Genomic DNA, 27,295 nt, shown 5'->3' on the forward strand with positions numbered 1-27,295 from the left:
TTCCATTGCTAGATACAAGAAATTAATTTTGCCGGATGTGCGATGCAGCTTAATGAATACTGTCTCTGAATATTGAAAAATACTGGATTAACCCTCTACCCTCCAAGAAAACCCATAAACCCATATATTTTAAAAGCAGTAAATTTTGAGTCCCTTTATTTTACTCCTGCTTTTGCATTTTTCAAGTTCATAATTTCAAGTGGTTTTTCTATAAACACAAGGGGATAAAGGAAACTTCTAAAAAATTAACTCTAATGTTATCATATAATGATGAACCCCTTTGAAATTTCTAAAGTTTAAGTAAAGGCAGTAATGCATATCTAAATCTGTGACTAGAATTGGTAGACTCTGAAACTGTCTAGTTATTTCCATGTTACTTTGCCCATCTAAATCATTCAAATGTAATTTTGATTGTCTGGTGACATACATATATTTCATGTCTTCCCAGTACTGAGCCTTATTGGCACATATTCCACAGGCATAAGAAGTGCTGACATCTAGAGCTCAAGCCCTGGGTGCATATCCTAGGGTCTGCTTTATTTTTTTAGTGGAGGAGTGGAAAGGTGTTCAGAGAAAAACAGTGCATGCACTGTTTCTTTGATAAATAAGGGTTTTAAAAGAGCCAAAAGTTAGAGGGCTTTGGCAAAAATTTCACTCAGTTATTAAATTTACTGAAGAGCAATGCCATTGTATTGAAAAGCATCTGACAGCTATGAATGATATTTTTCTCCTCCTCCTAAAATCTCTAAATCATGTCATTTTGTGGTTGTTTCAAGTTGCTTGTGGAAGTGGTTGCAGTTTTATTCTGAAGCTGTTTGGTCTGTATTAGCAGAGCAACTACTACAATTTCAGTAATTTCTAATATCTATGTAAACCTGCATATGTGGACAGATGCACCAGGAACTTGAAGGTTGGTTTGTGTAAGAAATTTTGTTTAAAATTGTTCTCAGTATATGATAATCAAATTCTGAAAAGACAATCAAATGCAAGGAAGAAAAAACTGCTGCTTCCTCCATACTTGTATGTGACTCAAGAGCCAATGTATCTGATACAACTTTGACAGTCTATTACCAGTCTCCCACTGGGAACTGGGGTGCTTATGTTAAGAGTTTTGATGTGGAATAGAAAGGCAAACCCATGACCGCAATGCAAGAGGAGAGAATATACTAAGAGAACAATGAACAATAAATATTAAGAGCCAAAAGTATCCTGGTTTTAATGTAAAGCGTGACTGCCAAACTAGTTTAAGTTTTGATCCTGAACTTCATCAAATATAGTGTATTTTCCTGTTTAGCCAAAACACAAGACATGACACTTACTAATCTATAATGTTTTCAAAAGGAGAATCAAATGCGTGTTTTTCTGTCTGATTCCAATAGGAATACTGGAGGTTGTTGATGAGCAGAAAAAAAGGCAAATGGAAGTGAAAAATGGCAGGGAGAGAGAAGCCTAATAAAATGACGAGCAATTTGTCAGTCATCTCATCTGAGTCTTCACTAATGACTAGCCAAATATGGGTGCTATGTTGCATATTTGTATGATATGGTGAACAGCATCTTTAAATCAGCAGGTAATAGTGAAGTGGTATGTTACAAGCTGCAACAGAGAAAAACAAAGTTGTTAGTGACATTCCACATGTAGCTGAAAGTGAGTGCTGCCATTTATGGCAGTGATCACTCACCAAATGCAAGCTAGTTCGCAGAATTATCAGACCTAGTATTTAAACTGAAGACAGGGACTTGCTCCTCAGAAGTGCTACGAGAAGTCCTTAAGGGCTGACAGACTTAGCCAGTTGGAGATGAGATGTGACCCTGCTCCTGGTGAGGTCAGCTGCCAAACTCCCACGGAGCAGGATGATAGCCATGCACTTGAAATGTGATACGGCAGGAGAGGCAGCTAATACTCTTCCAGGCTGTATATGCAGAAGAAGCACGTCATGGAGAAGAAGGGTAATGGTCCCTTCTCTGCATGATCCCAGTGACACTGAATCTGAAATATTATGTATAACTTTAGACATTGTCATATCAGAAAGATGTGGACGTGCTGGGAGAAATGTAAAGAAGCATGGACTCTACTGGGATTCTACTGGCAGCTATTATGCCACATTAATAGTCTCTTTATATATATATATACAATTCATCTTTTCAGAGAATATGCAGTTGTGATGAGAACAGAATTATAGCCTTCAACTTCTGCCCATCCTTTACGCTAGATAGAAAGGAGCCTAATGAACATTACTGCTGCAGTTATGATTTACTAAATTTTCCAGTGGATTTTTTTCTAGTTTTCAGAAAAATGTTCCCATGATCAGAGGTGCATGTACTGTTCTTAATAATAGCAGTAAAACATCCACTGACGCTAGGCTTCAGTCTCCCTCATGCCCCAGTGCAGCTCAGCTGAAGTAAAGTAGGCTTTAGATTTTCTGTGAAAAAGCTAAAAGCTTACCTTCTCAGTTATCTCATATTAAACAGCCTGCAGGCTCAGAAGCGTTCAAGTAGATTATAGTACGTGTGTTATTTAGCTGGGAGCATTCACATTAAATACAATGTGTGTATATTATCTAGCCTGGAAAAATGAAGCCTGTCCTATATACAGGAGCCATATGCAACACCATATAATCTTGCAAATATTTTTTGAAGTTCTGTCAGTATTCATCAACAGAGAGTTAGGGTAAGTAAAGCAAGCGATAATTAAGGTTGCTGGTAATGAGCAATTTCTGTGTCCATAAGCTGATGTCTCAGTGAGGTGTTAGAGAGAGCTGCACAGCACTCATAGTGCCATCTATCAGGTAGGGTAAATCTTTTACATTTTTCTGATGGTAATGAATCCAAAAGTATAAGGGCCTACACTCTGTAATCTACTATGCAGATACAATTATGAATTTTGTACCCTGTTTTGCAAATGTCATGGCTACTTTAGTCACCTACTAAAGCAGGCACAGAAATGGAGCAGAGGTTGGATTTACAGTCAGAATAAATACATTCTTCTTACTTAGTGCTGACTGCAGGCAGTTTTTGAGATTCATTAGTCTGTTCTTTCCTGCCTTCAGATCTTTCAGTGTGTATATGTCTACTCTATAACAATGCATGTAGAAACCTTTTGAGGAAAAAAAATCTTACTTTTAGGGATTCTTTTATCCTTAATTATTTTTTAATTATTTATTGGAGAATACAAAAAATGAAAAATACAAAAATACTGTTTATGTATTATATTCAGGTGTGTTAATGGTAGGATGACTCAAATTAATTTCAGATCTGGAGGAACTGATAGGAAGGGAGAGAAGAGGCAGTCTGTTTTCGTACAGATAGGAATTGCACTAACATCCCTGTTTTGTCATCCTGCTGCTAGACTCACACGTTTGTGATGTTGCATATGATTTGGATCGTTCGGTGGAAGTCCATTTCCTTTTTTGTTGTCATTGCTGTTATTAGCATCTCAAATTCATGTGCTTGAGTAGACATTTTAATATTTTCAAGAGGTTTCTTGCAGTGCTGTGAGATAACATAATGCCATATACTTTTCAACAAATACCTATGTGAAATGCAGAGAGACTAGCAGTAAAGTAGGCAGTTCACAGGCCACACCAATAGCTCTCTTGTGCTGTGTAAGCATCAGAGCAGAGTAAACATCGAGGCATAAAAACTAGCCTTGGTTTTGGCCAAAGTGTATGCTTGCCACTGTATGTGTGGCTAGTAAATAACTAACTCAGCACTCTTGATCTTTGTCTACTCCATTACAGGAAGTGTTTGATGTGGGTTTTCAGTAGGCCTCATCATTTTCATTGGTGTCAAAACCAGGAAAATAAAGTACTGGCAGATATTTTAAAGATGGTAGATAGGTATTCTAGCAAAACTACCTGGAAGTTGTTTATGATGCTGCACAAAACTGCTTCCTGAGCAGAGATAGATAAAGTAGTTGAGAGGGCAACCTTCATACACAAGAATTCGTATGTTTGGGGTTCTTCTGCACTTAATAAGCAATTTGTACTGGTGATTACCTGTTGTAGGTGCTTATCTTTACTTAGCAAGAAGGGAAGGTTGCATTTAAGGCTGCATTAAAACCTGCTTATATTCAGTGATGCTACCTTTTAAAGTTAGTCCTATGTGGAATATTTGTGTATTCTAACTTTTTACATCGCTGAATGATGATGTGGCTTTGTCAGGTTGTGGAGATAGTATAATATCACATTATGTGCAATCTTTGTGTTATATTTTTAGGTCATGTCAGTAGTACATGGTTTGAAGGACAGCAGGCTGCCAGATCAAATCACAACAGTTCCATAAAATAAATACACGTAGGCATCATTCTCCGTGACATTCATGGATCTAGTGAGTGAGTAACTGTTGACACATGCTAGTTTCTGTTGCCTCCAGTGCAACAGGAGAAGAAAGGCTACCAGGAGTAGTGCTTAAGGAAGCGGCAAAGCTAACAACAGATTGAGAAGCCCTAGAAGTCTAAGCTGGAGAAAATTTCAGTGAAGGGAAGGTATTTTCAAGGGAGCGTGAGGAGGAAATGAGGAGTTGGGAGTGAGAGTGAACTAAGAAAGATCACAAAGCATCCCAAAGGGTAAATATATTTAGAGTATTTTTGGATTATGCAAAACATGCAGTCTTCTCCCTCTTGTTTACCTTGTAGTTCACTTTCGTAGAGCCATGGTACTTCCGTGCTGGTGGTAGTAAGTCCAGAAGAAAAAAGCAAGTATTATAAGGCAGCCAAATGGAATTTAAAAATTAATCCAGGCAAGAACTTTGATTTGCCTCTTGCTAGGGAAGCTGTTTACTAGCATTTAAAATGTCGATCGTACCTCACCAAAATGCAGTTGCCATCAGAGGCTAAAAGTTAAAGCAGGCATCCAGACTTGGATTTCTTCTAAATCTCACCAGATAGTGTCAACAATCCCTTCCATTTCAATTCTTCTTTCTCTTTTGTGACATGTTTTATTTTTAAACTTCAGCAAGTGTGTGATTTTTTTTCCATAAAGCGTTCTCAAGTACAGTTAAGGAGAGCCATTATTCCAGCTGGCATAACGAACTTTAGATGCAGCCAAAACAGGGCAACAGGGCCTACGTATGTCATTTTGAATTAAGGAATTATTAAATATATGCATCACTAGGAGTAGGGCATTTCTTTCTAGGGAAATCCCGCCTCCAACTTGGCAATGAAGTCAGGTGCCCACTTACTGTCTGAGGACCAGAAATCTTACATACCTTGCTGCATATTGACCCAACCATGAAGCAGCTGCACCATTCCATGTCCTATTGCTGGGGCAGTACATCCATCAGAAGGATACTGCAGACATCTGGCGTGATAACCTCTTAAACTACCATATCTAAGTCAGGCAGAAATGATTTCTCAGAGCCCTATGCCTCTTTAAGCCCCTTGTGTTATATCCATCAATTTTTCTATGGCTATAATCCTCACCTCTTAATTTCCAGCCCCATTCAGTGCCCGTTCAGTCTGCCAAGATGGCAGACAGGGCTGCCAACCATTACTAAAACCATAACCATATCTCTGCTCCACTGAGTTCATCAACACATTTTACACATGACATTGCACAGCCCTCCGTTCATTTGGGCTGAATTCCAGCCAGCAGCCTAGCAGTTAAAAGCTTTTTTTTTCCCTGTTATGAGTATAGCCTTCAGAAAAATAAGAATAAAACAGAGGAAGTACTAATGACATTAATTATAGTTCTCCCCCCCACACACATCTCCACAATGAAGCAATAATAAAAAACCCTGTCTTTCTAAAATTTACTGAATATAGTTATTTGCAGTTTCGTAATGACTCATCAAATCACTTCTTTTAGCAGACTGATTAACAGTGATTTTTATTTCCTTTACCTATAGTTGCCATCCTGAACGCTGAGGAATTATTATAAAATAGATGTCCTACCCTGAAAAATCCCAACGTAAGAGCATTTTGGATGCTTGCAGGAAAAAAGGTCCTATATTAATTGATCCTTTAATGGGTCACCAGGCTTTCCAAGTTTTATTAATGTTCATCAGAGTAGCAAATAAATCTTATTGTGAGAGCATAGACATTGTTGCCAACAGTGATACTTTAGAAAACCATTGATCATATCAGAAGATAACAAACCAGATGGTTTTCACTGGCTTATTTCTCGAACAGTATATAGGAACCTGTAGTACCAACACCAAACTATATATTTTCCTTGTTTAGTACAGTGCATTTAAACACAGAAAACTTCATCTTTTGCTTCAACAATATCACGCCCTGGATTTGTACTAGAATATAATGTGCAGTAAGAAACTTACTCATCGTTTACCATTTCCTTCTCCCAATCTTTGAATTCCGATTCAGTAGGCAGTTCTCAGCTTCTCCAGGAAGATGACATTTATGAAGATATGTGACAAACTTACGGCCAAAGTGCTGTGTTGGCTTTTGATTACTCAGAAGACTTGCACTCCATTCCTAGTTTTGACAAAGGCTTCGCGTGCAACTTCAGGCTATCACTTTACCAAAGATTTAGCAAACCTTTGAGCATGACAATGCTTTATAGACGACTGACCACTGAATTCAGAGAGATTATTCAGATGAAGCATGCGCTTTGGGTCATGATTTCCCTTTGGTTTAGCTCCCCCATTTGTAAAATGGGCTATTGGTGTAACCTTTTTGCTATCTTTTGTATTTTACTTATAGATTGTGAACTCTTCAGAGCAGGAATTCTCTCTTTTTCATAGAAGTGTTCCGTAGTTTAGTAAAAAGGGGCCTCTAATCTTGGGAAGTTTGCATATAGACTGCAGTGTCCTGATTGAGCAAATAGCTTTGATCGTGTCACCATTACCCCACAGACAATTGGTAAACCTTGCAGTGCAGATTGAGAGTCTTTCAGCTAACAATGCATATGTGTAAACAAAATTAGGGAGTGAAGTATCTGCTTCATGGGTGGAATTTATCTGTAAGTGCAACATAAATTTTCTTGTAATCATGAAATTATAATGTCATTTGTTACCTGGGTTACTCTTTATATAGCACTATATATTTGTCAACTCCTTATGTAGCACTAGAGATAGTTAGGTTACATTACATAATGTGTACTCTAGTTTAAAAAGCAGAAATATGCGCATATTTACCTAATAATTACTTCTAATATAGCTTGAAATTGAATCACATCATCTCAGCATCAACAGTACTTTAAATCTGTTTTTTTAAACTTTAAATTTACTTTCTTCACTGAAAGGGTAGTCAGGCCCGAGGTATTTAAAAGATGTGTAGATATGGTGCTTAGAGGCATGGTTTAGTGCTAGACTTGGCAGTGCTAGGTTAACGGTTGGACTTGATGACCTTGGTCTTTTCCAACCAAATGATTCTATGATTCTATAAAATATTATAATCTGTAAATATTATATTCTAGAGCCTGCATTAGTGGCATTGCAATCTTTTTTTGCTTTCAAAAGACTAATAAAATTGTAATATGAAATGCTTGTTTTTCCTGAATTGTAAGAATAGTAAGGCTGTGGGGACAAAAGAGTGGAAGAAGTATCATGAAGAAATTATAAGATGTTTTTAAAATTATTGATAAAGTTGGGGTTTTTTTCTTAAGCACAAGCTGTCTCTTTTTTTTTCCCTTTTTTACTGTAAATTGCACAGAGTAAGTGCCTAAATGCTATTTCCATATGTTAAGAAGGTGGTTTTGCCATGTTTTTCATTTTCCTCTGAAAAACAGATAGAGAGGACATGTCTGAAGAACAAAATCTGTCTCTACAATAAAGAACACATCAACCTCTAGTTTTTAAATATAGTTTTGCAAGTTATGATGACCTAATTAAGCCTAGTCTCATTGGTAATGCCAGGTAATTCCCAAATTAGCATTTTTGCACAGGGTATATAATTACAGCACCTTCCATCCAAATGACTTTTAACTGATCTAAAGGTTGTGGCCGGGCCTTCACAAATTGGAGGGGGAGAAGGGGAAGGAGGATCCTCACTTCTTGTGCGGCAGCCAACCACCCTGGGGACCAGAGACACCCAGGTAACAAGGCTGGTAGAGTCCTATAGCCTGTGCTTACCTATAGGGTCTTACAGGAACCTATTTCAGTCACGTACAAGTCCAGGGCTGCAGGAGTAGGCATCTTCTGTCACAGTATGGTGAGAGGCTCTCATCTGTATTGCATGGTGTCTCAAGCTTAACTCAGAGAAACCTACACTCCCAAAACTTTTTTTGCTGTTCCCAAAGAGCAGAGTTTCTAGTGGAGTCCTAGTGGAGTTTCTCACAACATTCCCTCTAAGAAGGAATTCATCTTGCACTGTGAAAATGTTTTGTGTGGAAATTTTTTGTTGATATCAACAGAATTTCCTGTCTTAATTTTGGTTCAGGGAAAAGCTTTTAAACCTGAGTGTCCACTGCATACTTTCTTTTTACATGTGGACCAAGTAAGATGTTGTAATGTGTCCAAGGTCATACAGGAGTACATGGAAAGTTGCAAAAGAGTACGATGCAGTGGATATCTGAATCTGAATTCTCTCAGTGCCAGGAGGCACACAAGGCGCGAACATCGTTCTTCCACTTCGATCGGTCTGCAGCTGCGTGCAGTCTTCTGTTGTTTTTTTCCTCAGGACATGATCGATCCAGTTCCATCTCCTCCTCCTCACTTCATTACTGATTTTCTCCATCCCCGCCATTTCGGTTTTTTTTGAAAGTTGATGCTCGTCGTTTCTGTAACTTTTTTTTTTTTTTTTCCGGGAGGAGGTAGTTGGCCTCCTGCCCAGCCCCCATGACTTGGAGGGCCAGTGGTTTTTCTGTCAGGGTGGCCTTCCCTTAGGCTGCGTTGGTTCGCGGCACCTTCTTCAATTTTATCCGGTGCACCCTCCAGAGAGGGATCCCCTATCCACCACCCAGGGGACGCGCCTTCTAGCCATGCAGCCCCAGCCGAAGGATGCAGTGGATAACTCTTAAAGAAAATAATGCTATACAGAACTAAAATGTACTAGAATATAGTATATTTTAGTTTACATAGTACTATTTTTAATTCAATATTCTAGTGTATTTTAATTCTGTAAATTACTAGCTATCTGTTACTTTATAATACTAGTAAACTACAGAAGTGTTCTTGTATTACTTGAAAATGCATTGTCCTGCAGTCCTGCCAAACATCAGAATTTTTTATTTGGTTGATGTGTTACTGCAGAAGTCCTTTTTGCCAGTTAAAAGAAGTATTAACTTAATAATTTTGAGAATATAGAAATCATTATACTAAAATGAGGCAAAAGCTCATTAAATTATGGAAATGAGATTTATGGCAGGTTACTCAGTTATACATATTGACTATGGTATTCAGAATTTCTCCTTAAAGGATCACCATTCCTACTGTAAGGAATCCTAGTGCCTTCGGCACTTCCTGAGCTCCTCCTCATTCAGTCCCACCCTTTTCCCATATCTTCGTCTTTTCTCTTTTGCAAAGAGGCCAAAATACATTAAACTGGCTGGATTGAGTATGACCTGAAGCTCGTATATATAAATATGTATCTATGCCTTTTTCCTTGCTATCCTAGTGATTCTGCAATCCCTCTTGAGCTTCAGATTTCATCCTGAGCTGGTAAGGCACAAGGTCTCTTCTTAGCCTTCTTGGGAAACAGTGGCTGCATTTACAGTGTCTTGCAAGAGGACATTTTCAGACACTGCTTGAGCCACAATCCTGAAACAGCCCCATCCTGCCAATATGTATGCCTCACTAGGCCATGGGGGAAACCATGTGGCTGTCACCTCTCTAAAAATGCTGTGGCAGAACCAGGGCACCCTTCTCTTCTCATTTACAGGGCTGGCCATGCTGTCACATCACTTTTTGGAGCCCTTCCAGGAGGAAGGACATGTTACACAAGAACTCCACAAGAAATTCTAGTTTTAGAACAACTGTGAGTGTGTCTGCAACCAAACCAAAGTTTCCCTCACCCCACAGCCATCAGTGAAATGCTGTTCAAGCAGACCAGCAGACAGTATGAGGCTCTATGTGCATACATCGCACGCATCCACACAGGCCTTTGGCTTTCAGAGGCTATTCCCCCCAAATAGTGATTAACTCACACTTCTAATGGTGCCATCCAGCTGCTGGCATCACAACAGTTGTGTGAGCCAAAACTGCCCCATGGCTGACCTTCAGCTAGCAAAGGTGCATCAATTTTGAACCAACAGTAGCAGGGCCAGCATGTCACCATAAGAAAACACATGGATTCATCCACAAAGAAAGCTTATCTTTACTTGGTTAGAAAACATTTCTTGGTTCTGCTTTCCAGACCTGGTTCTCCTTAGGCACATAAGAGACAGACATATCATGTCTAGGAACATATATACTGGTTTCTTGCATTGCAAACTGAGGAACAGAACTCCATGTTTATTTCCTAGACAGATAATCCCACCTTACCTTCTTCCCACCCTCAAATCCTATTCTCTTCCTCATTAAGATCAAGCAGCTGAGAAATCTTATAGGATCAGATGTTAGTGACTCCCTTTCCAGATTCCCTTGGCCCTGGATCCCTTAAACTCGTGCTGTAGAGTGCTCTTATGCTGAAGAAAAAGGACTGTTGCCCATGTCTGTAGTGTTAGATAATGCCTGTAGTGAAGGGGACAAGGTAAGTCCTGACAAGTATTCTTAGTCCTCAGAAGGGAGCGGGAACTGTGTTCTTGCTGCTTGGAGGCAGTGGTTCAGACAGGTGCATAATCTGATTGTACTAAATACAGTGAACAGACGTAAAAAAAGTCCTTGGACAATCTCCAAAGCTAACTTCAGCATACAGCCAAGAATTTGAGTGTTGGAAAGACCTGCCTGGCGAGATTGGAGGCAAGGGATGTGTCTCTAATAGCCATATGTGATGTACTGGGGGTGGGAGGGAGGGCTGCTGTGTTATGCTAAGGCAATTGCTGAATGTCTGGTCAGACACCCTCAGATGTTACTTGGATGCAGATGGCTACAGCTTTCTCTGGTGGAGCTCAGTGTCACTTAGCATCAAATATTGCCAAATACCCAGTAAAAATATGGCATTGTTAGCCTGTTGACACTTAACTTATTTGGGAAGCTCCAGTTAAAGATGATATTTTTGGTTTGGTTTAAGTTTTGGGGTTTTCACTCTACCAGTTTCTCGTGGAGACATGGGCAGCCGAGACCTGGCTCCCTTCTTGTTTCAGAAATTCCAACACAGTTTGGAGGACTTGGGAGGAGAGAGAGACCCTCTGGCCAGCCTTGGGAGCCTTTTAGTTGATCGTAGGAAACAGTGGAGAGGGGTGACATTTCTAAGGCCCAGATATGTTCCTTATGAAAGTGCCTTCAGTCCATCAAGTGCCGTCAGATATTAGTAAAAGTCATATCTTTACATATATTGGGCAGTGGAGAGCTGTCACAGGATGTGATTTTTCTAGATAGGTGAGGAACAGATCAGGTACCATTTGAGCAGCATTGTAAGGCTGAAGAGATGATATTCCAGTTGGGATGCTTTCACCACAGCAGTCATAAGGAGCAAGCTAATGTGAATGTGGATATGTCCATAATAAATACGCATTGCAATTTGACAGCTCCATGGCTTGGGCTTAAAGGTTAGGCAGAGCTCTTTTAGCTATCCTTTTCTCTTTATACCCCTAATTATATCCCATGTGAAAAGAGAAGAAAACCAAAGTTTATGCATGTTAAAACCCTCAGCATTACCTTACGCATCTCAGCAAAGACGGAAGGAAGTCCCCTACATGACGAAGAATTTTGTGAATGGTGATCATAACTGTAACTTTATATATGGCACCTTTTAATTTGTGTTGTGCTGCCTTTCCCTTTTACCAAGAAGATTATAAAAAGCCATAAGAACCAAGCCTCTAGTCCTCTCCCTCTGTGCAGGCTTTACTCCTCAAAGCTTCCTCCTCAAATGTCATTTGAGAACAAATCCTGGCTTGTCTATGTCCAGCCTTCTTTCTCAACAGCTCCTTATTTCCACCCCTGGTTTTCAGAGATGCCAAAAACGTTGTGATTTTTCTGCTCAAAAGACATTGCATGCCGAGTAATTCTTCTTCTCAGCAATCCTTACTTACCAGATGACTCAGTAACTTCCAAAAACTTCATGCTGCTCTTCCTTCCTCTCATCTTAGCACTGTGTAGTGATGCATATGCTTCTGGCATCTGTAAAAACACTTCATCTGCCTAACACAGCTAGAGCCTCCTTTAAATTCAAAAGCAGAAAAATGTGTGCAGACATTCTTCTCTGGGCATAGAATTTCTTTATGACATAAAACACAGATAAGCCTCACTTATAGAAGATTAAAAAATCAAAGGAAAGTAGTGGTGCTAGCAAAGATAGAAGTGGAGAAACAGTTGCTATGTATTTGGCAGAAGCCATTATTGAACATACAGAAAGATCGTTGGAGTTCTTCGTTCACAGGGCTCTGACTTCTTACGAGACCTGATCCTGGAAGCTGGGATGTGGCCTCTAGAAAGAAAAATAGAAAAAGCTGCCTGCAATACAGACAGATTTACAGCAATTTTGTCTGTTCAACAGAGTGTTTGCTCAAGTCTTAGCATGGAACTGTTAAATCAGACAACCAAAACCTGGAGCAAAGCATCTCAGCCAGCTTGTCTTTATGTAAACAGCTGCATAGAAATGCACCTTGATAAGTGAGTCCTAGTGGTGAATGTGCTCATGGGCGTTTAACTAGGATGTGGGGGGAGGATATTCTTCATACTGGCTGCTCTGTAAGTATTTCCCTAGTGAATGTGAGAGAATTTGTCTTCCTAGCTTCTAAGCAGAATTGTGTTACCAACTAGAGTGGTTAGCCTGGGTCTTCATATGGTAAGTGATTGGATTAGGAAGACAAAGCCAGTGTGTGAGAGTTCAAGGCACATATATGTATATATAAGACAAGCTAACATGCACACAACGGGAAAAAAAGTGATTCAAGCCCTATTTCCTGTAGGTTATAAGGGCAGAAGAGACGTCTCATTCTGATGGTTAACTACTTCCATGTCAAACAGATACTATGATCGTGAAGAAGTTAAATAGATTAGGGTAATTAAGGAAAACATGCCTCAAAACATGCCTTTCAGAAAAAGAAAGAATGATAGATATGTAAGATAAGTCAGTCTTCAGTCCCTCAGACTTCATTTATGTCCTCAGACAATTTATGTCCTATGACCCATTACAAAGCTGAAGACATAAAGTGACTGAACCAAATCAGTAAGTAGTCCCAACAATTACCAAAAAGTACAGTAATTTCAACGTGCTGAGTGATTTAGAGTAAATCATTACAGATGTCAGTGAATTTTTGGTAACACCCACCCCTGCCAGCATTTTAGCAAGGCAGTCCAGTCTGACATCCCAATGCAATGTGAAGTCTTACTTTTGTTTTAATCGTAATATTTCTATTACACTATTTTTCAGGCCCTGATTATATCAAACAAAAATTTCAAGAAGGAATGGAGGTGAAAGAAAAAGCTGAAGAAAAAGTTCAGGAAAAACCACCTACCCCCAAAGAGTCACCTCACTTTTATCGAAAAGGTACTACACCCCCTCGAACCCCAGAAGCAAGTCCAAGGCATAGTCCTCCTCTTTCTTCTGAGCCTTCTCCTTCAAAACAACTGAAAAGGCAAAGCTCCACTTCTGGGGCAAGACTCAGTCAAGAAAAAAAGCTTTTAGCCACTGAGAATATAACACCCACAGTTAACAAGCCTTTATATTCAAAAGCACCAATGAAGGAGGAAGTAGCTGTGAAACACCAAGCAAAGTTTTCAGCCCATCACAATCCCATCAGCACAGAGAATGGGGAGCTGCATGATCACTACCATGGCTATTATGTAAAAATGAATCCAACAGTGCTTCCGCAGGAGCTCAGGGAAGAAGATGATGAATATGTCAACCCATCACCATCAACACTTGCACGGATACCACCCTCACAGAAGCCAAGTCCTGCTAGATCTGGGGGTAAGCCAGATGCCAAAGAAAACAAACCTGACACAAAAATTAAGAAACCAGAACTTGCTGCACCAAAGAACCCAGCTAATAATGAGTCACATTCAGCAGTGGAAAAAGAAGTAGAAAACAATTCGGTGAGTACTACAAGAAACCTTTTCACTTTCACTGCCCTTTTGCCTCCTAGCACTGAGCTTTGCAACCTAAAGACAGGCAAAGGCCACTTCTCTCAAATCTTCATCTGGGTACTGTCTGCTAGCTAGAACCCACTACACTAGATTAGAGTGAGGAACAAATATTCCAGTACTTCATATTACCCTTTTTGAAAACTGGGAATCATAGAATGATAGAATCGTTAAGGTTGGAAAAGACCCTTAAGATCATCAAGTCCGACCATTAACCTAGCACTGCCAAGTCCACCACTAAACCATGTCCTCAAGCACCACATCTGCCCGTCTTTTAAATACCTCCAGGGACAGATACTCAACCACTTCCCTGGGCAGCCTGTTCTAGTGCCTGACTACCCTTCCAGTGAAGAAGTTTTTCCCAATATCCAACCTAAACTTCCCCTGGTGCAGCTTGAGGCCGTTTCCTCTCTTCCTATCACTTGTTACTTGGGAGATGAGACTGACCCCCGCCTTGCTACAGCCTCCTTTCAGGTAGTTGTAGAGAGCAATAAGGTCTCCCCTCAGCCTCCTCTTCTCCAGGCTGAACAACCCCAGTTCCCTCAGCCACTCCTCAGAAGACTTGTACTCTAGACCCTTCACCAACTTCGTTGCCCTTCTCTGGACACGCTCCAGCACCTCGATGGGCTTCTTGTAGTGAGGGGCCCAAAACTGAACACAGTACTCGAGGTGCCGCCTCACCAGAGCCGAGTACAGGGGCACTATCACCTCCCTGGTCCTGCTGGCCACACTATTCCTGATACAAGCCAGGATGCCATTGGCCCTCTTGGCCACCTGAGCACACTGCTGGCTCATGTTCAGGCGGCTGTCGACCAACACCCCCAGGTCCTTTTCCGCCAGGCAGCTCTGTAGCCACTCCTCCCCAAGTCTGTAGCGTTGCATGGGGTTGTTGTGACCCAAGTGCAGGACCCGGCACTGAGCCTTGTTGAATCTCATGCAGTTGGCCCTGGCCCATCGATCCAGCCTGTCCAGGTCCCTCTGTAGGGCCTTCCTACCCGCCAGCAGATCGACACTTCCACCCAACTTGGTGTCATCTGCAAACTTAACTGAGGGTGCACTCGATCCCCTCATCCAGATCATTGATAAAGATATGAAACAGAACGGGCCCCAATACTGAGCCAGATCATCAGTGAAGATGTTGAACAGGACCAGCCCCAATACTGAGCCCTGGAGCACAACACTCATGACCAGCCGCCAACTGGATTTGACTCCATTCAGGAAGGGAAGGGACAGTTGATAGCCAGATACTGGCAGACTTTTGAAACATGAATCCCTATTGCATTGATAAACACAAAAGTGTGTTAGTTTGTGTATTAGTGCGTGTACGTATATATATATGTGCATTTTGTGTGTGCGTAGATACATATTTGCGGATATACATATTTGTTTCCCCCCCCAACTAATGTTCATTGTACTTCAGTGGATCATTGGGCAGTACTGGGAGTTACACTCACGCTCTTCCCCAAAGGTCTGCTTTTGACCACTGTTGGAGACAGGATGCTGGCCTGTGGGCTGACCCAGTTCAGACAATCTCCCATTTTCATTTTCTTCTTTGTGTCGATTGTAGGCTCTAAGAATGAGCAATTTGCGTCAAAATATAAACTGTTTTAAAATGCATACTTCTAACAATGCTTGTGTTTTACAGTGACTTGGAAAATTTTACTTTCTTTTTTGCGAGGAAATGGAGAAGGTGTTTTACAACTATACATTCAGATCAGTGTGAATCTGAATCTCATTATTATTTAGAAATAGTAGAAATATCAATACTTATGCAGAAAAGGAGAGATGACTAATAGCATTTCTATTCCATGTTAGAAGAAAAAGCCAGGTTATCGAATTCAGAATCTCTGATGATGATAAAATTATTTCTGGGCCAAGAGAAACTCAGGAAAATGTTAGCTGTAGATCCTGAAGTTAATCTTTAGTGAATGAAGAGGTCTAGATAATTTTTATAATGTTTCTTTTTTATAAGCATTGTTTCTTCAAATCATTTTTGGTACTCCAGTAGAAAAAAACCAGTGTGTCATTATTGATGGGATAAACAGAATGACCCATTTAATGAGATCCAGATAGCCTAGCACAGATCTCAGGCAAAACAGTTGAATAGTTGACACCATACTTCATTAATAAAGAATTTAAAAATGAAGAGGTGTAAGAATTTGCACCCAACATGCATTGTAAAAGATCTTGTCAAACAAGTTTGACATCTTCAGGTGTGATGGAGGAATCAATATCCTCAATCAAGAAGGTCACTTGATTTGCTTTTACACAGTTATTTATTCTGGCAAGGAAGCCAGAGTAATGCAAAGGCTAAATGTCACATTAAAATAACTGACTGATGGTTCTCAAAAACTGATTAGAAGAACATCAGTAATTTGGTATTATTCTGGTGAGGTCATTCTTGGATTAATTCCGCTGCTCTATTTTATTAACATTCTTATTACTGACATGGAAGAGGACATAAAGATATTACCCATGAAGTTTACAGAAGACAGAGAGACCAGGAAGCTGATAAATAATGAAGACAATGGATCACCAATGCAAGCTGATCCAAATCACCTGCTAAGAAAGATGCAAATATAATTATCCAAGTGCAGCACAGCAAAATGTAGGATTGTATATTGAAAGACAGTTAATAGAGCCTGGACATGCAGGATTGGAACTGGAAAAGGTTGATGGATCAGGAGCAAGAGAGGCAAATGAGCATGAGCTCCCAGTCTGCTGCTGTTGTTCAGAGATGTTAATATAATCCTTAGATTTATCAACAGGAAAGATTAAGCAAGAGTACATGGGAGTCTGTTTTATCTGGTTTTGGCACTGGTGCAACTACTTCTGCAATAAAATACAGTGTCCATAAATCAGGGATTTAAAATGAAAAAAACCCTTAAAGGTAAGTCCCACAAAGAGCTGCAAGAATGATTAAAACATATCTTACAATGAAAGGTTCAAGGCAAAAAAATCTGACACATTAAATCACCTTCTGTAAGTACACTTTATAAAATAGTTTCCCAAGCTAAGAGGCAAATGTGTAAGAAGATCCAACAGCTGAACAGATTTAGATAAAGGCCTTGTTTTAAATTGCTTTTAATGATATTAATTAAACGTAACATCAGTTTTCAGATGCCGAGTTTTTGGAGCCATCACTGAATAGATCAATAATGAGCATTTTGCCAAGATGATATCCTCTAGTTCAGCAGGAAGCTTATATTCTGTTTTGTGCGGATCAAAGTAGATGTTCACAGTGGTTTTGTAATCTGCAAATCTGTATTACAGCTGATACTAGCCCTTTACCCTTCCAAATCTCACAGATATGACTCCTATGTAGGGTAACACAAAGCTGTCAGACTTGTAAATGTTGAGTGAGCACGCACAGAATTTTAGCCTGAATTGGAATTTTTTGTTCAGCTCTGGTGAAAATAAGTGGCTAGAAATAGTCCTTATTTTTCCTACATTCCATCCAAACCAAATAATGGTTTGGAGCTGAGGGAGTCTTCACCTTAAGAAACCAAGTAGGGCACCTAAACAGCAGTTTATTGACCTTCTGGAATAATCAGGATAAGGACCGTGAACCTATAGCCTGTTATCAGGAAAGGTGGAAAAGTGATGAGATATTGTACATTAGCTACTGTTTGTTTACTGATACTACAGGTCATCTGGGAACTGTCCCTCTGCTTCATTTGGAGCACCCTAATTGCATTATTCTTCTTATCAGCATTTCAGTAAGGAAGGAAGGTAGAGTTTAGGAACTCATTTTTAATGTAACAGCATTTGAAGATATATGTAGATGTATGTGTTTTTTTCAAAGATGTCTTCTGTATGTGTCTATAAATTTGCCCTTATAGAATATATTTCCTACACACTTATTTTTTTAAAATGCTGAAATGAGTAAAAATGCTAAAACAATTAAAGCAGAAAGGAGTAGCCTACTGGCCCTGCAAACTGAGGGAGAGACTTAGTACAGAATGACTGTTAACATTGCCTGGAGACTTTTCTTTTTAATTTTTAGTATCACCTTTCAACTTCAGAAAACCAGTAGCCTGTTCTGCAGTGCTCCTGGACTGAGCTCAGTAGTGTGCTGGAGTTACGCAGTGGCTAACCTAAGGGTGCACAGTTACTGAGGAGAAGCCAGATTAGTGTACTTCTCTTTATCCCAAGCACTTCTGAATGTTGAGAGACTTGAGAATTCTGGGGCTGCATTGGGGAATTAATTTGTTTTAGTCAGTAATTGCAATGGCTTCATAGTCATCCTGACAAATGATTTTGTTGTAGTTTGAAAGTATATCTGCCTTAGATCCTCCATAAAAGATTAAAAATATATTTGTTAAGGAATATAAAGAGAAAAGAACTTGCACTCTCATGAAAACAGAATGAGAAAACATGGTTTTGTACTGCAAAAATAAATCTATAACATTTATTGAGCACTTTCCTTAGATTATCCGAAAGTGCTATATAAAATTGTGCTGTGTTTTTTCTAAGTTTCCAGTGGTAACCCATTAAGAACATAGATACAGAATGCAAGATTTTCAGTTCTTCCTTCCGTGTATCTAAATCAAAGCCATGTATCACATCTGAATGAAACATCAACTTTAATTTGGATTAGGAACTTTAACCAACTTTATTTACAGAAAAGTCTGCAGCAGCTGTTTTAGTAATCAAATTCATGTTTCATATTTTCTGCGAATCTGTTACATCCTTAAGAATGTCATTGAATATCATCTGTGCAATAAGTTAGTTATAGGAACAGTATTGATTCTCTAGATATCCCCATTTCTGGCATTATACTTGAAAAATATCAGCGCATACTTCTTATGCCACACATATAAATGTGTTTATGTATTTATTTTCTAAAGTTCAAAAATAAAAGTTTAAAATAATTTCAGAGCTCATAAGAAAGAGTCATAGTTTTATCAAGGTGAAAACATGCATAAAACACAATGACAAAGTCACAGTTCGTCAGCTGCTCCAAAATAGCTGTCTGTTTGCAGGCATTTACCCTAATAAATGAGAGGCAAATCATCCTTTTTTTCACTGAGAATTAGGCACCTTCAAATTACTTTATGTTTACCACAGTGTGAAGTGTGCACAGAGACACTTGACCGCAAACCAGTACTAACTGATGTTTCTAATTGCTCATTAGCAGCCTCTAGCCCCAGTATCAGCTTGCATGCTGCTGTCCCAGCTTGAATATGAGCTAATCTGAGATTGTCTTGGATTTGCATAAAAAGTAGGATTGAATTGCAAAAAATACCATTGTAGTGTAGGTTCAGGAATACACATCTTATTTGCCTGATATGTGTCCATGTGTTGCCCTAGGTCAGGTACAAGCCCAGGCACAAGTATTCTACTATATTGTTATTTTTTCATTTTGTAGGTAAAGATTTTTAAGCCACACAGAGTGTTTAGCCCAGTTTTTACCTGTGTCTAACATCATTATGTTTTGCTGAATGTTACCCAGTGTGCTTCTACTCTCATCTCTTTGTTCACTTAACATCCAGTTAGTAAGGGATATAACTACCATGATGTTAGAAAAATAGATCAGTATTAGCCTGATTCTAAAAAAACCTCTGAGTGAGAACTTTATGCTAAATTTAATGGACATTCCTAATGCAATGGGATTACAAGAATAGTCTTAATACTTCCTGGCACTACATTTTAGGAAGATAACTTTCTTCCCTCCCTAAATGAAAACAAATCGTACGGTTATATTTTTAACTACCTAACTGTCTGACGTACTAGCAGCTGAAAGGGCAGTTTTTAAGCAGGACTGGAGTTTTTCTACTACAGCTTCTGTAGTGCACCTGTTCTAGTCACTCTTGGACTCTTCAGACTAATTTTGGCTTTTGCTATTTTAAGCCCTTGCAGGACACTAAAGTCTTATTTATGGTATTTGTCTTAAAGCATTAAATGCTCGTTTCATAGGTGTCTACAAAACAGGTAGTAGTTTATTGCATAATAACCATGTGCTTCACAAATATTGTTTGATGATTTTTTAGTATATCAGGAATTCTGCTTTGGGCTGAAAATGTAGTTATCAGAAGAGGAAACAAAATGCACATAGCAGGCCAAAGAAGATGAGATTTACTTCTTTGTATAAAGCATAGACTCATTATCATAAACAGATAACATATTTTTCTTTGATCTTCATATAAAATCAACAACCCAGTTCTTAAGGTGTCACTTTCTTCTGTCTCTGTAGATGAGAATTCTTGATTCAGACCATAGGCCTCAGGGTTTTTAGCCTAATTTATCTGATGTTATTGTGGTGTGATTGTTATGCCTAACCTGACTGACAGATACATCAATAGAGAAGTCCCCTTGCCCTCCACCAAGCTTAATTCTGTAAGACTGAGCACTAAAGATACCGAGTTGCTCTTTGAACTGCCGTCCCAACTTGCCATTTAGCCAAAAACTGTCTTGCAGCTATCAGGATGCTGTTTCAGGATATATTTCAGGTAATCAATGAGTTTCTGGCTCCTGTGAAGTCTCCATAGGTCCCAATTTTTCTTCAGTAGTAGTAAATCAATCAACTTGATTTCCATGGATGTTATTTTCAGATATGCAAAGCATTAGACGGCCAAATCCCAATGAATTTTAATGGAATTAGGCAATGATATCCGTCCCAGTTCCTTGCAATTCCTGGTGCAGTATAACTCTAAAATCTTTAGGTGGGATCCCTAAAGGAACTATTGACCTGATTTTGATCACACAGGGAGTCCCTATTAGAATCAACAGAATGGTTTGGGTTGGAAGGGACATTTAAAGATCCTCTAGTCCATCCCCCCTGCCATGGGCAGGGACATCTTTCACTAGATCAGGTTGCTCAAAGTCCTGTCCAACCTGACTTTGAATACTTCCAGTGATGGGGCATCCACCACTTCCCTGGGCAACCTGTTCCAGTGTCTCAGCACCGGAGAGAAAGATGCTGAATCCAAATCTTAGTGGAAATTAATAGCGTAATCACACTTGCTGTAGAGAGATATGTAACATTAGCATGTATGTACTATTCTTGTTTGTCATGAGATTCTGGGATTTTTTTTTTTTTTTGCAAAAGAGGAAGTCATTAAATGGAAGGTTCACTCTAAGAGTGTTGACATTGACAGTCTAAGACAGCAAAACTGAGAGATTCTCAAAGTAGCTGTTGTTTCAAGTAAAACATGTTTTATTGCTCAAAGTCTTTCAATATGGTTTTCATGAATAAATCTCACAATTGCCAAATGCATTTGGTGGGAATCCTGATGGGAACTTGGATTTCCGTCACAGTAGAAAAGCATAGAAGTACCCAGGCTAGCACGATTGTGGCTGTGCCAGAAGAGAAAGAAGAAATGAACCTCGAGTTACATACTACTACAGTGAGGCTGCTTACAGTGCTGTGGTCAAAAACGTAACCATATCTGGAGTCATGCTTTCCTTTCATGCCTGTTCTCTGTCACCGAGTGTCTCATATTCTTTGGCACGTAGTGGCTCACTTCCAGTAAGAAGGAAGGAACATGGTTCCACTTCTGTGCTGTGACCCGATGGTTAAAACATACCACTGGTAAGTGGGAACTTGTTATTCAAAATCCCTTTGACTGAGGTGACCTTAAGCCTGGTCTTCAATTTCCTAGTGAATATTTTAGACATTTTGCCATTAAGCAAAATGTGACTGTTGCTGTCAATACCATTACCCCTATGGCAACATTTAACTAGAATCCTGATAGTCTCAGTCATTGTTTGAACTTGAACACCTAGTTCCTCAGCATGTGAACACAGGTACCTCTGAATAGGTGCAAAGGGAACTTTATCGCCTTTATGGATAGAGGTGCTGATTGGGTTTAGACTCCCCAGAGATTTAAGGAGTACTTGACATAACATATTTTGTGACTTATTCAAGAACTTAGCAGTCCACATCTGGCCTGCCATCTTAACTACAGTGTAAAGGTATGTTCTGGTAGAAGGTGTTTAATGAGACTGTTTCAGGATGAGAACACGTGATGTAATAATGATACAAGTACTGTTCAATAGCTTCCCAGTAACACTGCTGCAGCAAATTAATAATAGCAAGTTCTTACACCTTAGCATTCCAGAAATTACATAGCTAATGTTAGCATTGTCGTGAAGCATAATGAACTTATGCAAGGCATGCCTTATGTGGAAAGTGAAAAAAATTATGTCATTTCTAATGAAATATATGCCTTCTTATGCAAGCCGGTGATCCTTCTGTAGCTCAGAAGATAGTTTTCTGCAGAGATTTTTTGGTGGGCTTTTTTGTGATTTAGGAAAGCATTGTCTGAGTGAAGAGGTTTTCTGTTTCTACTTACAGTAGATATGCAGCCTTAAAATATAAGCGTATACAAATCTCTGTGAAGATATGTTGTAGTAAACCAAATATGTTAAGAGGAGAACAGAAGAATTGAGAATTTCCATCTCTGCAGGACATTATTTCAAGTTGCTCATTAGAAAGCATCCTTGTTTAAAAAAAATATCCAAAATTGCTGAAAAGAATTAAAAACTTTGTTCTCTAGCTTCACAGAAAGACTAAAATTATGTAATGATTAAGTTTTCTAACCAAGTTTAGCTCTGCCTAGGAAGGGAGGGAGTATTTTGACTTTTCATTTCTTCAGTACATAGGTCTGTAAGATAAGCATCAGAGTAGATCAAAACAAGTTTAATTTTGCAGGTGTAAAATTGTTTTTTAATCTGTAACAGAAACATTGCTAGGTATGTTAGTGCAATGGTAAGGGGTTTTTTCCCTTTGGTTATCAAAAAAAGGGTATTCTTTTCATAAAACACATTGTCACGTCTGTTTTGAAATGGGTTGGAAATAGAGAAGGAACCTACTGTAAGGATGAAGAGCAGCGCTCCTGCTTTCCTAAAGTAGTTCAAATTCTTTGTTTTGCTTTATTTCAAGTTGATATTGGTTTTGTGTTGATGGGTTTGTTTTCATTTGTTTATGCAGTCATATTTGTCAGATGGTTTAATATCAGCGTGATTAAAAACAGTGTAATAATATACTCTCACCTGTATTTATCCAGCTCATTTTCACACAGATGATATTTAGCTCACCTGGATACGACAAGTAATGGCTATGTTTCAGGAGCAGAGTCCGTATCTTTAATATTTAGGTAATTTTTCACGGCAAGGTCAAAACGGGTAGAAATGATAAAGTCAGGTCACATTCATTGCTGTGCACTGTGTGGAAGGTTACATTAATTCTGATATCTTTATTTTATTTTCAGGGCCCTAACTCAGTCATGATCGCCCTGGTAATGCTGTTGAATATTGGTTTAGCCATTCTTTTTGTCCATTTTCTAACTTGATTGGAATTAGGAAAGGTAAGAAAGGTCTTGTTTTCATACAAAATCACCATATCCACCCCACCTCAAACGATAAAGATTTCATTTCTTTGCATACTTTTAATGTTCCCTACTTTAATTTTAGCTATGCCTGAATGTGATTCAACATAGTTATTTAATAATGTAACTGTTTTGACCCTTCAGTGAAGTCATGACAACTAGTGGTGTTAGCCCACAGTTCTCTGCAGTTGTGTCATCAGCCTTTTAAATGGCACCTGTCATACTCAGACACAGGGAAGGAGGCTTGGAATTAGGATGGGACGCAAGAGAGATGAAACTTGGAAAATTCAGCCAGGGGCCCAGATCAGTTTCTCTGCTGATGGCTCGTGGCTTTGGGGTCTTCTGAAAGCTGAAGCAAGCAGCCATGTTGGAAAACAAACAAAATAATCTGCTGAAGCAGCCCCGCCAGTGAAGTGCGTTGGCTTCTCCATCTGTTCCAGCAGAGTGTGACTAAACTGGAAATGTACGGAGCTGCACTTTTTGTTGATGGAAGCTAACAGCTGCCTTACTATTTTACCGTCTGATGTTTTTAGTGGGGAGATGGGAAAACGACTGCCAGAGGAATGTGGTCAGAGGATTCTGTTGCTGTGGAAGTGATTCCAGCGTTCACTCCTATCTCATTAGAAGAAATAGTTAGCAGCATCAGTCACCAGTCTTATTCCATTACCTGCTGCTTTTAACATCTCCTGCAGTGTTCTGGGAGATCGAATTTCATTTGCCTGTGCATGATTCTGTTCATTCGTTGTTTATGAAATTTGATGTATAGCCATAACATAGTGTCTAGTCCAACCTGGAGAAAGCTACCGGTTCTGCCTAGCAGCAGAAGCAGAAAACGAAATATCTTTTTCTAATCCGAAGATAAAATTCTTAAATTCATTTTCCTAAACCTGAAGAGCTGTTTTGCTTTAAGGTTTAGTAAGTAATATACCATGACTGCAAAATTCTAAGATGTTGATATCTTCCTAAAAGTGCTCAAATGCTTATGCCAATAGCAAGCAAAACTTTTCATAATAAAAGAATAAGAATCTTAAGCTGATCTCAGCACATTCTAAACAGGAGGTGGAATATCAGAATAAGCCAAGAAAGACGAGATACAGGATTTGCATGTTGATGGGTTTTTTTTCCTTTTTTTTTTTTTTGTTATTCTGGTGCTGTGGTAATTGGTGATTTGAATTATTATGTTTCAACACTGAGGTATTTTGCCAGCGGTTAAAATAAAGTCTTGTCTGAGTGCACATTAATGCCAATGACAGTTAAGCTAGCTAATGCTAATAATAAATTATCATAATTTTAAAATACTAGATTTGTGTTGAATACATTCAGGTAGAGCGTTTAGAAATGTTAAGTGATTGTTTATCAATTTGATGCCTTCAGTGTCTTTAAAGTCCATTTATAATTTTACCTCAGCATTAAAAAAGCCTCAAAATTTTTCATTTGGAAAGTTTGTCTTAAGTAGTTTCACAGCCCTTTGTTCAAATGATGTGATCATGTTTCTTTTTATGTGCCATTATACTGTAATTATTGTACCCTATATTAATCAAAAGCATGCTTATTTACTGAAAATATGTGGTGTGATCATTTGGCAAGTAAATACTTTAATTTAAAGCTACAAAAAGCAAAGGGCTTGTATTATGGTTTATTTTATCTCTATTAGAAAATCTTTCATACAATATAGTTTTTGAACCTGTTTGTAAACTTTCTAAGTGTTTGCATGGTTTAATGGGCAACATTCTTACAAAGTACATTAGCTATCTTTTGATGCAGCATATTAAAGTAACATAGGTGTGGACTGAATATTGTGCAGCGAAGCAGCTCTGAGCAGGGCAGTAACACCATGGTGTTTTTTACAGAAGTATGTTGAGAATCCTGTGTTTTGACCAGTGTGGATAAAGAAGAAAGCAGAAAGAGAGCAAATGAAAATAAAACTTGTATATTTATTTTTTAAAAAAGTATAAATTGTGTTTTAAATTTAGGAAAGTAATTTTTAAATAAGAACAAAATTTTAAAAGTTACTGTGTAAGCCTTGACATTATGGACAAAATGTTCCATCCAACAGTGAAATCACCCCCTGTCTCCTTACATGGAGAGGTAATTTTATAACTGACATATTTAATTCCTATTAAATGTTTATTTAAAATACTTTATGCTCTGGAAATAATGGGTAACAAAACTTATGAAAATGTTTATAAATTTAAGTAAGCATGTTAGTACCATTTATAAATATGTATGATTTATAAGCTTTTTTAAAACAAAGCTCAAACAAATTGTTGGTATTTTTCTAAAATGTGCACAGCTGTATTTTACATGAAAGGCTATTTATAATTGGTTGTTATACTGTACACTACATTTTGGACAGCACAATGAAGCCTGCCAATGTACTTAATAATGTCATTTTGTCTATTTAAAGTTTCTTGCTGTCAAAGAATGAACTCTTTATCTATGAGTTTCTCTATTTATAATTCTTGACCCAAAATGTACAATGTACAGTTTTCACAACTGTATTTGCTCTAATAAAAATAAGTTGGTTATTAACAGAGTTTCAGACTAGTTTTTCCTGTTTATGAATTACTTTGTTCACTCTCTAGAAACAATTTTTCTAACAAATTGAATAAACGAGGAACGAAGTAGGAAAACGGGTGAAGTCCTGGCCCCTTTGAAATTATTGTGAGTTACTGTTTTCAACAAAACATTTCTGGGAAACAAGTTAAAGTTTAAAAAAAGAAAAAAAGCAAGTTTCCTTGTGTGTCTTCTTTTATCTTCTGATATAGGATTTTTTTAGTATCTTAAATTATACTCCCACCACAGGGATGGTTTAATCAATCTTGTTTTAATCAGTGAGTGACTGGTCCATTAACAGCTGTTCCTGTAAGTGAATCAACAACTTTTCTAGACTTCCCTCCTTCTCAAGGTCTTCATAGGTTCAAAATTAACATGCAGTTTGTGAGCCAGTATTCTACACGGAGAAAATTCACCATTCTGAATCTGAATTCTCTCAGTGCCAGGAGGCACACAAGGCGCGAACATCGTTCTTCCACTTCGATCGGTCTGCGGCTGCGTGCTCTGGAGTCCCAAGGGCCACAGCGCAGTCTTCTGATGGTTTTTTCCTTAAGACATGACCGATCCAGTTCCATCTCCTCCTCCTCACTTCATTACTGATTTTCTCCATCTCCGCCATTTTGGTTTTTTTTGAAAGTTGATGCTCGTCGTTTCTGCAACTTTTTATTTTTTTTTTCCGGGAGGAGGTAGTTGGCCTCCTGCCCAACCCCCATGACTTGGAGGGCCAGTGGTTTTTCTGTCAGGGTGGCCTTCCCTTAGGCTGCGTTGGTTCGCGGCACCTTCTTCAATTTTATCCGGTGCACCCTCCAGAGAGGGATCCCCTATCCACCACCCAGGGGACGCGCCTTCTAGCCGTGCAGCCCCAGCCGAAGGGAAAATTCACCATTACAGCTGTCTTAAAGCCACCACATTAGCTGAACAAGTAAATCAGCTGAGAACTTTGTTTTCTGTGATTCCAGTTCAGATTACTAGCCAACTGTACTGAAATCCAAATGTTCAGTTGAAAAGGAGAGCAAGTGTTCTTAGTAGTTCCGATTTAATGGAAACGTATTTTTAGGAAGCAATTGTTACTGTCTTATTCTTTAAAATAATTCTACCAGCATGCAGCTTAAATTTAAGAATTTGTAGTTTCTGTGCAATAACCCACTCCTGAAAGAAAATTTTTGGCTCTTCAAGGAGAGAAAAAAAATACATTCTCAAGAAAAATAAACAGAAATAACTATAATGCCAGAAAATTCTAAAGTCAAGGTCACTGAGACAGCTCTTCTCTGACATTTTTTCATCCACGTTGTATATAATATGTTCAATAACAAAAATAAATTT

General features: G+C 38.7%; 1 protein-coding gene across 5 annotated transcripts in view; it reads left to right on the forward strand.

Moving 5' to 3' along the window:
* Positions 1-25,935, forward strand: part of JPH1 (junctophilin 1) — a 91,938-nt gene extending 66,003 nt beyond the window's left edge. Inside the window, exons 4-6 of one of the 5 annotated variants that reach the window (XM_082316805.1) lie at positions 13,372-14,036; positions 23,300-23,395; positions 23,502-25,935. In XM_082316805.1, the coding sequence (XP_082172931.1) occupies positions 13,372-14,036; positions 23,300-23,380 (746 nt within the window). In that variant the 3' untranslated portion in view covers positions 23,381-23,395; positions 23,502-25,935. Of the gene's footprint in view, positions 1-13,371; positions 14,719-21,542; positions 22,375-23,299; positions 23,396-23,501 lie in introns of those variants that run through there. The other 4 variants (XM_082316806.1, XM_082316807.1, XM_082316804.1 and 1 more) reach the window with 4 other exon arrangements.
* The last annotated feature ends 1,360 nt before the right edge of the window (positions 25,936-27,295 follow it).

Source organism: Platalea leucorodia (genome assembly GCF_965183815.1).
Source record: "Platalea leucorodia genome assembly, chromosome: 1".
In the NCBI taxonomy this organism is placed as follows: Eukaryota; Metazoa; Chordata; class Aves; order Pelecaniformes; family Threskiornithidae; genus Platalea; species Platalea leucorodia.